At 40.5% G+C, this 11,433-nt stretch overlaps 1 protein-coding gene across 1 annotated transcript in view; it reads right to left on the bottom strand.

Moving 5' to 3' along the window:
- BAZ1A (bromodomain adjacent to zinc finger domain, 1A) overlaps window positions 1-11,433 on the bottom strand; it is a 144,291-nt gene that overhangs the window by 110,743 nt on the left and 22,115 nt on the right. Inside the window, 1 exon segment of the mRNA XM_011995056.1 lies at window positions 8,767-9,045. Coding sequence (XP_011850446.1) covers window positions 8,767-9,045 — 279 coding nt within the window.

Genomic DNA, 11,433 nt, shown 5'->3' with positions numbered 1-11,433 from the left:
AAGGTCAGGAGATCGAGACCATCCTGGCTAACATGGTGAAACCCTGTCTCTACTAAAAATACAAAAAATTAGTCGGGCGTGGTGGCGGGCGCCTGTAGTCCCAGCTATTCGGGAGGCTGAGGCAAGAGAATGGCGTGAACCCAGGAGGCGGAGATTGCAGTGAGCCAAGATTGTGCCACTGCACTCCAGCCTGGGTGACAGAGCAAAACCCCATCTCAAAGACAAAAGACAAACAGAGATAGTTAAAAGTAAATGAAACAATAAGAAAAGAATACTGAAGCAAGCAGATCTGAGTATCTATACCAACTAATTTAACAAAAGAATGGTCTCTATCTCATTTCTCTATAATTCTGCATGCCTTTTACTGGAAATCTAGGAGATAAGTGATGTTAAATAACTTGCCAAAAAGTTATACAGGTAGTAAGTATGTGGTGAAGGCACAATTCAAACCAAAGGAAATCTAGTCATTTTAGGCAAGTTTATATCTTAAAGTTATTTTAACTGAAATTTAAGTGAAAAGGATAGAGAGAGATAAGGATATATGATGAGGAACTCAGGATCTAAAGTTAAAATTGTGGCTGGGCGTGGTGGCTCACAACTGTAATCCCAGAACTTTGGGAGGCCAAGGCGGATGGATCACTTGAGGTCGGGAGTTGGAGACCAGCCTGGCCAACATGGCAAATCCCTGTCTCTCTAAAAAATACAAAAATTAGCTGGTCGTGGTGGTAGGCGCTTGTAATCCCAGCTACTCAAGAGGCTAAGGCGTGAAATTTGCTTGAACCCGGGAGGCAGAGGTTGCAGTGAGCCGAGGTCGCGCCACTGCACTCCAGCCTGGGTGACAGAGCGAGACTCCATCTCGAAATTAAAATAAAATAAAATAAAATAAAACAAAATAAAGTAAATAAAAAATAAAATAAAATAAAATAAGATAAAATGTTAAAATTACAAGTCATCTTTGAAGTTTAATTATAAAATTTAATTTTCAATAGAAAATTAGTCAAAAGAAAAAAAAATTAACTACCATATAAGCCTCAAGTCAACAGCAGTATTATTCCCCCAATAAAATGCTACCATATTCTACAGCAATTCAAAATGTGTACAATACACACATACATATATATACATTTTCATTTTAATCTTGCAATAACTCAAAAGGATATCATTTGTCCAACAAAGTCTAACTCCAAAGTCTGCCCTTCACTATCACTACCTGCCTCCCATAAAACTTTTCTCAAACTATAAACAAAAAGCAGAGATAAAGGTATCCTATTAAAACCAAGTATGGCTAGGCACAGTGGCTCATGCCTATAATCCCAGCACTTTGGGAGGCTGAGGTTGGCGGATCACCTTAGGTCAGGAGTTCGAGACTAGCCCTGCCAAGATGGCAAAACCCCATCTCTACTAATAATACAAAATTAGCCGGGCTTGGTGGTGTGGGCCTGTAATTGCAGCTACTCAAGAGGCTGCGGCACAAGTATCGCTCAAACCCAGTAAGTGGAGGTTGCAGTGAGCTGAGATTGCGCCACTGCACTCCAGCCTGGGCGACAAAGTGAAACTATGTCTCAAATAATAATAATAACAATACCAAGTGTTAAGTTTAGCCTAATGCTGCTTCCCTATATATTTTAAGTTCAGCCTAAAAGTTTCTCTGTATATGGTTAACTATAATCTAACTGGGTGTTTAAACAGACTATAACCTATAACCGACTCTTGTAACAAGTAGCTAAGTCACAGCAGCCATACTTCAACCACTCACAGGGAGCAAACTGTTCAAACCGTGTTCAAATAAGGCAAACAACAAGCTGCAACCAATTGCTATCTGGCTATTTCTGTACCTCACTTCCATTTTCTGTATGTCTCTTTCCTTTCTCTGTTCATAAATCCTCTTCAACCACACAGCAGCACCAGAGTCACTCTGAACCTATTTCTGGTTCAGGGGGCTGCCTGATTTGCAAATCGTTTTTTGGTCAATTAAGTTCTGTTAAATTTAATTTGTCTTAAGTTTTTAACACATGTGGAGAATGCATGGATGTTTACTGTATTTTTATTCTTTATTTCTTAATTATTTGTTACATATATTTAAAAGGTCTTAGGCCAGGCATAGTGGTTCACACCTGTAATCCCAACATTTTGGAAAACCAAGGCTAGCAGACTGCTTAAGCCCAGGAGTTCGAGACCAGCCTGGGCAACACAGCAAAACCCTATCACTACAAAATACAGAAAAATAAAAAGGTAGCTGGGCGTGGTGGCACACATCTGTGGTCCCAGTTACTCAGGAGGCTAAGGTGGGAGGATCACCCAAGCCCAGGAGATCAACCGTGATCACGCCACTGCACTCCAGCCTGAGTGATAGGAGTGAGAAACTATCTCAAAAAATAAATAAATAAATAAATAAATAAGTAAAGGTTTTTTACCCTTATTGCACACTTAAGAAAAAGAACAAAAAATGAAACAGAAACATACTTTAGCAGTATAACAAAGAGCTTAATATGCCTAGTATTTAATATAAATCTCCCACAAATATACTGATAACAAACAAGCCAAAAGAAAAATGAGCAAAGGACTGGAACAAGCAAGCTAAACACTGAGATACCATCCAATGTGGCAAAGGTTAAAAGACTTATTCAGTGTTAGGTGAGTGTGGGGAAGCTAGGCCTAGCCTCAATGCCACACTGAATTTCGATGCTCTTGAGTTACCTTATTCATAACTTTAATATTTAGCAAGTCCGCATGTTTGTCTCTCTCCTAACTGAACTCAAGAGCATCTTTTTTTTTTAAATGTATTTATTTTTATTTTTATTTTTTTAGAGACCAGATCTTACTGTCACCCAGGCTGCAGCACAGTGGCACAATCATAACTCGCTGCAGCCTAGAATTCCTGGGCTAAAGTGATCCTCCTGCTTCAGCCTCCTGCGTAGCTAGGACTACAGGCACATGCCACCATGCCTGGCTTTTTCTTTCTTTTTTTTTTTTAATTTTTGTAGAGACAGGGTCTCACTATGTTGCATAGGCTTCTTGGAGCATCTTAATTCTTTCCAAAACCCCGATATACCTAGCCCAGTATCTAGCCTGTAAGAGGCACTTATGAGGCCGGGCACGGTAATCCTGTAATTCCAGCACTGGGATGGGTGGATCACCTGAGGTCAGGAGTCCAACACCAGCCTGGTCAACATAGTGAAACCCCGTCTCTACTAAAAAATACAAAAATTAGCTGGGTGTGGTGGCGGTCACCTGTAATCCCAGCTACTCGGGAGGCTGAGGCAGGAGAATCGCTTGAACTCCAAAGGCAGAGGTTGCAGGGAGCCGAGACTGCACCATTGCACTCTACCCTGGGCAATGAGAACAAAACTCCGTCACAAAAAGAAAAAAAAAAAAAGTCACTTATGAGTAACATAAACATGTCCATGAAACACAAAATCAGAGTAATCAGAAAATAACGGGGCCTGATTTGAGTGCAAAGATGGCTAAACTGATACATTACTTCCTTGGGCTTCCCGCTTTTTTTTTTTTTTTTTTTTGAGACAGAGTCTCGCTCTGTTGCCCAGGCTGGAGTGCAGTGGCGCGATCTCAGCTCACAGCAAGCTCCACCTCCCAGGGTCACACCATTCTCCTGCCTCAGCCTCCTGAGTAGCTGGGGCTATAGGTGCCCGCCACTACGCCCAGCTAATTTTTTGTATTTTTAGTAGAGATGGGGTTTCACCATGTTAGCCAGGGTGGTCTCCATCTCCTAACCTTATGATCTGCCCGCTTCGGCCTCCCAAAGTGCTGGGATTACAGGCATGAGCCACCGTGCGCCTGGCCTTTTCTTCATTTTAGAGACAGGGTCTCGCTCTGTCACTCAAGCTGGGGTGTAGTTGGCATGATCATGTAGTTGGCTCACTGTAACCTTGCATTCCTGGGCTCAACTGATCCTCCTGACTCAGTCTCCCAAGTAGTTGAGACTATAGGCATGAGCTAAGTTTCTCCATTTTACCATCATCTACTAAAGGCAAAAAATTGAGATCATCCATGATTTCATCATCCATGATTTCTCCTTTCCCCACACATTCCCCTGCCCAACCCAGCATCCATCCCATCCATTAATAAAATGTGTTAGTTCTCCATCCAAAATATCCTGAATCCATCCAATTTTCTCCATTTGTACTGCTGCCATCTGATTCAAAGTTCTTATCTGCACTAGAAAGCCTGTTGTAGTAGCCTCCAAACTGGTTCCTGGATTTCCATGCTTGACCTCCTTTCAATCATTTCACCAAACAGCAGTCAGAGCATTATTTTAAATTATTTCCACTTCAGGCCTTTCCCTCTGTCTAGAGAGTTCTTGACATGTTTGGTTCCTTCTCCTTCATTCTGTTCTGCGTTAATGTCACTTCCTCCACAGCAACATTCTCTGACCACCCTAGCTCAAGTGCCAACCACTTCCTCCTCTACTCTCTACCATACCACTGCCTTCAAAGCACTTCTATTTGAAATTTGTTTTGCATTATTTATACTTCAACAAATACCTGCTCTGCTCACATACTGTATGCCATTTTAAGTGCTAGCAATACAGTGAACAAAAATTCCTGAGCTCATGGAGCTTACATTCTGCTGGAGGAAACCACCAACAAACAAAATAAAGAAAATATAGTGCCAAGGTGAACAAAAAACAAAGCAAGGAAGATAAATATAAAATGTTGGGGCGAGGACTGAACTGTATTCTTAAAAATGGTTAAGATGACTAATTTTATGTTAAGTGTATTTTTCCACAACTAAAAAAAAAAAATTTTTTTTTTTTTTTGAGACAGACTCTCGCTTTGTTGCCCAGACTGCAGTGCAGTGGTGTGATCTCGGTTCACTGCAACCTCCACCTCCTGGGTTCAAGCAATTCTGCCTCAGCCTCCTGAGTGGCTGGAATTACAGGTGCATGCCTATAGTTGACCATTGACTACTCCCTTGTCAATAGTGCTCACGGCAAGTTACAGAGAAGACAAAACACCCAGCTAATTTTTATATTTTTTGTAGAGATGGGGTTTTGCCACGTTGGCCAGGCTGGTCTTGAACTCCTGACCTCGGGTGATCCACCTGCCTCAGCCTCCCAAAGTGCTGGGATTACAGGCTTGAGCCACTACACCTGGTCCACAATTTAAAAATTTTTTAATAAAAATGTTTTAAAAGTTGGAGCAAGGGTGGGGAGGCAAAAAATAAATACATTTTAGAATAAAATAAATAAAAGTTGGGGCAAGAAAATGCTAAATTTCACATAGGACAGAAGGCTTCAATGAAAGTGATATGTAAGAAGACATGAAGTAAAAGAACTCACCATGTTGATATCTGGGGAAAAAAATTCCAGGCAAAGAGAAGAGTAATGCAAAGGCCCTGAGGCAGGATCATGCCTGGCATATTTGAGAAGCAGCAAGTATGTTTGGCTTTGTGAGTTGGGGAGCCATTAATCCATAGCACCTAAATCAGTGTCTGGTATAAAAAAGGAACTCAAATATACGACTATCGTATAGCAGCAAGATTGGTATAGGTACATCCCTTTAAAAGGTAAATTATGTTGTTATTTCACACTTCATAGGACAGTGTAGTTGATTTATAAGATCCACAGAAAAGGCCAGGTGCAGTGGCTCACATCTATAACCCTAGCACTTTGGGAAGCCAAGGTGGAATTACTGTTTGAGCTCAGGAGTTTGAGAGCAGCCTGAGCAACACAGCCAGACCTCATCTATACTAAAAGTTAAAAAAATAAATAAATCAGCCAGGTGTCGTCGCACATGCCTATAGTCCCAGCTATTCAGGAGGCTGGGGCAGGATGATTGCCTGAGCCTGACAGATTGAGGCTGCAGTGAGTTCTGATTGTACCACTACACTCCAGTCTGTCCAACAGAGCCAGAACCTGTAAAAAAAAAAAAAAAAAATCCACAGAAAAACAACAGTATAACTTAATCTTAAAAGGGAAAGAAGTTTTCAGTTATTTCTAAATACTTTTCCTGATGATTTCCTGCTATTGGTTGAAAAAATTTAATTACTTAGCTAAAAAACTTACTAGATTATCCACTGGCATCTTGAGTCCCCTTTTCTACTTAACTCTTAACTGAGCCTCCTTTAAATCATGATTTCTCTATAATTCATCATCCCCAATTAATCTCCTTTTTCATATGCCACCTCTTAGTATTTTGTTTTTACTATTCTTACCTTACCTATTACTCCCTTGTCAATAGTGCTCACAGCAAGTTACAGAGAAGACAAAATAGCTATGTAAAAGATGCCAACCTTAAGGATATATTAGTAAAATGTACATATGAACTCTTAATTAGTGCTGTCTCTAGTCTTTTTTTTTTTTTTTTTTTGAGACGGAGTCTCGCTCTGCTGCCCAGGCTGGAGTGCAGTGGCCGGATCTCAGCTCACTGCAAGCTCCGCCTCCCGGGTTTATGCCATTCTCCTGCCTCAGCCTCCCGAGTAGCTGGGACTACAGGCGCCCGCCACGTCGCCCGGCTAGTTTTTTGGTTTTTTTAGTAGAGACGGGGTTTCACCGTGTTAGCCAGGATGGTCTCGATCTCCCGACCTCGTGATCCGCCCGTCTCGGCCTCCCAAAGCGCTGGGATTACAGGCTTGAGCCACCGCGCCCGGCCCGCTGTCTCTAGTCTTTGGAGGAGTTGAGGAATTGGGGAGTCTCTAGTCTCAAGTTCCACAAACTCCACCCTCCCCAAAAGCCCCAACCTATGGTACTTATAATCTAAGTGATCATGGGAACAAAGGACCTAAGGAGTGGATCTAATAACTGTAACCATTCTTAGTTTTTAGATAAAAATAACTAAAGTACTGTTCTCTTGTTCTTACAAGCACATTTCAAATTAACCCAATTCTATGCTTAATTATTTAAATGTATTAGAACAAGAGTTCCATACTTTTTTTAAAAAAAACAGTACATTCAGAATGTTGTACTTAAGGGAGGAAAACTTCAGGCACAATCGCCAATTACGAATGGCCAATATAGGTGAGGCTCAGTAGCTCAGCCTGTAATCCCAGCACTTTGGGAGGCCAAGGCAGGTGGATTACTTGAGTTCCTGAGTTTGAGAGCTGCTGGGGCAACACAGTGAAAACCCATCTCTACAAAAAATACAAAAATTAGTTGGACATGGTGGAATGCACCCATAGTCCCAGCTACTCAGGAGGCTGAAGTAGGAGGATGGCTTGAGCCTAGGAGGTAGAAGTTGTAGTGAGCTGAGATGGAGCCATGGCACTCTAGCCTGGGCAACAGAGCCAGACCTCATCTACACCAAAAGTTTAAAAACAACAACCACCACCACCACCATAGAGCCAGACCTTGTCTCAAACAACAACAAAAAGAATAGCCAATATATTAAGAAATTAAGCCTTAGGCCAGGTGCAATGGCTTACATCTGTAATCCCAGCACTTTGGGAGGCCGAGGCAGGTGGATCACCTGAGGTCAAGAGTTTAAGACCAGCCTGATAAAGTTCCGTCTCTACTAAAAATACAAAAATTAGCTGGGTGTGGTGGTAGGTGCCTGTAATCCCAGCTACTCAGGAGGCTGAGGCATAAGAATCACTTGAACCCGGGAGGCAGAGGTTACAGTGAACCGAGATCTTGCCATTGCACTCCAGCCTGGGCAACAAGAGCAAAACTCCGTCTCAAAAAAAAAAAAAAAGGACTTAATTACTTCCCAAAAATCAAACCCAAATAAGTTAGTTCTTAATATAAACACATTTGGTTGCTTGGCTTTGTAAGATTCAAGTAGGGTAGCACCTAACAATTAAAATGGATTATATTAATTTGTTAAGACATTAATTCTAACATTACATATAAACTTATAATGATTCTCCAAATAAGATAATAGTAACAACATAAATAACTTTTGGCTTCTAAAGTTTCAAATCCAGAAAAAAAAATTTGTATTCAGGGCATCCAAAACAGTTAATATCCTAAAAGTCAAGAGGCTACAAAAGGTTTTAATGCATATAAAGTTTATTATTATAAATGTCAGCGACTAGTCAATCACAAAGCTTAAGACTTCAGGAAAACACTGATAATTTTTAATTTATTGCCATAGATTATGTCATTTTCAATGTTCATATAAAAATCTACTTTATTTCTGAAGAGCTCGGTAAAAAGAAAAAGCACTAACACTGCATTTGTATACTATAGAAAGGAGAAGTGTATTGTATGTGAGTTATAGCTCAATAAAGCAGTGTGAGAAAGTATGAAAGAAAGAGAACTTAGTGGAGTATATAAAACTCAATCCTGGTTTTGTTAAATAAGATACTAAAACCAATCAATAAATACTGGCATATTTAAACTATTAGATGACATAATGAGGACACAGTAGATACCATTAGCTAAAGAGTTCTACTCTTAAAGGTGGAACTTCCATATAATGGAACTTTATTATACAGTAAATTAAAGAGAAGGAAGGCGGCTTATGTAACAGTAGACTAACCTTCAAGATCTTTTTAGTGAAAAGGGATCTAGAGTATACATGTTCTTTTGCATTAAAAAGAGAAGGAATTTGTGCATACATATCTGTTACATAAGACATATTATATATATACATACAGACGTATGCATGTATATGTTTTTGGTGGCATATGTATAAATTAGCTTTGGAAAGATATACAAGAAACAGCTAACACCAGGGCTATCTGTGGGTTAACAGGATAGCTGGAGCATAGTAAAAGGGAAGATTTCTTAGGTTATCATTTTGTGTGTTTTGAATTTGAGCAATGTGAATATAAACTTACCAAGAGGAAAAATTAAAAGTACTTTACCTTGCACCATTGTTCCTAATGACTTCCACAGTTTCTTCAACAAAGTATCGATCTTTGACATATGCAAAGATATCATCACAAATTTCATGTAAGCGTGAACGATGGGTAAGGCTGGTCAAGTATAAAACTGGAATAATTAGTGGTTCTGGAAAACTCTGAAGATTCTGTCTTGCTTTTTTTTCTGACTCAAGTGCTTCCTGATACGTCAGTCCAGGTCTACCCGTCACAGCACAACTCCACACAAGGCTGTTGCACAGAATGGTTCGTTCAAAAAAGTCACTGATTAAAAAACAAAAACAAAAACAAAAACCCATTACCTATCATTTCACAAATTTTACATTAAAAACTGATAGCATTATCAGGTTATTTTTGTGCCTTTAATGCAAAATTTTATGTAGACTCACAGAACTCAAGGGTTTGGTAACTGGTCAACTTATAACACTAATACAAACATAAGAAAAAGTATATTTAAACTAAATATGTATATTTTGCAATTTAAAGGCACATCAGTCAAAACTAGACTTTGAGTTCCATCTGTTTTTCAGTGAAAAACTGAAAACTTTAAGCAGCTAACAAGAGAAAAGCTAAATAAACTAGTACTTCACATAATGAAAAATCAGTCATTAAAAAGTATAAAGTTCTTAATTAACATTTCCATTAATGTTAATAGAAAAATACCTATTTTCAGTTTTATCTATCCTGTATTTTCTTGAAACTATACGATGAGCTCATTTGTGTTTTAAAAAAAAGAAAAAGAAAATAAAAGGTACCTACAGAAGCACAGATTTCTGGAAAGTCATACAAAACTCAAGGTAACAGGCAGGCGGGATAACTGGGGAACCATTCTATTCAGTGCTCTTCTGTTCTGCTGGAATTCCTTAATATGTGCATTTACTTATTTTCAAAAATTCTATCCACTCTTTTTTTTTTTTTTTGGAGACAGACTCTCACTCTGTCGCCCATGTTGGAGTACAGTGGCTGGATCTCAGCTCACTGCAACTTCCACCTTCCAGGTTCAAGCGATTCTCCTGCCTCAGCCTTCCGAGTAGCCCACCACACTCGGCTATTTTTTTTATTTTTTTATTTTTTATTTATTTTTTGAGACAGAGTTTCGCTCTTGCTGCCCAGGCTGGAGTGCAATGGCGCGATCTCAGCTCACCACAACCTCCGCCTCCCAGGTTCAAGAATTCTCCTGCCTCAGCCTCCCTAGTAGCTGGGATTACAGGCATGTGCCACCACACCCGGCTAATTTTGTATTTTTAGTAGAGACGGGGTTTCTCCATGTTGGGCAGGTCTTGAACTCCCGACCTCAGGTGATCTGCCCACCTCAGCCTCCCAAAGTGCTGGGATTACAGGCATAAGCCACCACGCCCGTCCATGCTCGGCTAATTTTTATATTCTTAATACAGATGGGTTTCCCCATGTTGGCCAGGCTGGTCTCAAACTCTTGACCTTGTGATCCACCCACCTCAGCCTCCCGAAGTGCTGGGATTACAGGTGTAAGCTACCACACCCAGCCCTATCCACTCTCTTTTAAAATGCAAGAGATCTATATTATAGAAAGATTCTTAAGGCATAATGGGTAGGAAAAACACAAATCAATGATTACACAATCCCATGTGCATTAATTGTAATAATCACAAAAATGTATGTATTTATATACATACTGTAAAAAGATATTCCCTATGGAGAAAGGGGGGGTGACTGGGAAGGAAGGAAAAGGAAAACTTTTTTTGTGATTCTAAATAATTCTATATTGTTTGAATTTTTTTTTCTTTTTTGAGAGAGTCTCACTCTGTTGTCCAGACTAGAGGGCAGTGGTACAATCACCTAGGATCAAGCATTCTGTCTTGCCTCAGCCTCCTGAGTAGATGGGACTACAGATGCACACTAGGACAATCACCAATTTTTTTTTGTGGGGGTAGAGATGGGGTCTCACTATGTTGCCCAGGATGGTCTCAACCTCCTGGGCTCAAGCGATCTTCCCACTCTGGCCTCCCAAAGTGTTAGGATTACAGGAATGAGCCACCATGCCCAGCCTGTTTGAATTTTTATTTTTATTTATGTATTTACTTTCCTGAGACAGAATCTCACTCTGTTGCCCAGGCTGGCATGCAGTGGCATGATCTTAGCTCACTGCAACTTCTGCCTTCCTGGTTCCAGCAATTCTTGTGCCTCAGCCTCCCAGGTAGCTGGGACTACAGGTACATACCACTATGCCTGGCTAAATTTGTATTTTTAGTAGAGATGGAGTTTCACCATGTTGGCCAAGCTGGTCTCGAACTCCTGGCCTCAAGCAATTCACCACCTCAGCCTCCCATAGTGCTGGGATTAGAGGCGTGAGCCGCCGCATTCAGCCCTGTTTAAATTTTTTAAATTAGCATTACTCATATATCATTTTGCAATAATTTTTTTTTATTTTTAGGTGGAGTCCCACTCTGTTACCCAGGCTGGAGTGCAGTGGCGCGATCTCAGCTCGCTGCAACCTCCACCTCCCAGGTTCAAGTGATTCTCCTGCTTCAGCCTCCTGAGTAGCTGGGATTACAGGTGTGCGCCACCACACCCAGCTAATTTTTGTATTTTCAGTAGAGACGGGGTTTCACCATGTTGGTCAGGCTGGTCTCAAACTCCTGACCTCGTGATCCACCCACCTCAGCCTCCCAAAGT

The sequence above is a fragment of the Mandrillus leucophaeus genome, unplaced genomic scaffold (genome assembly GCF_000951045.1).
Source record: "Mandrillus leucophaeus isolate KB7577 unplaced genomic scaffold, Mleu.le_1.0 Scaffold467, whole genome shotgun sequence".
Taxonomy (NCBI): Eukaryota; Metazoa; Chordata; class Mammalia; order Primates; family Cercopithecidae; genus Mandrillus; species Mandrillus leucophaeus.
This window is presented reverse-complemented; position numbering and strand designations above follow the sequence as displayed.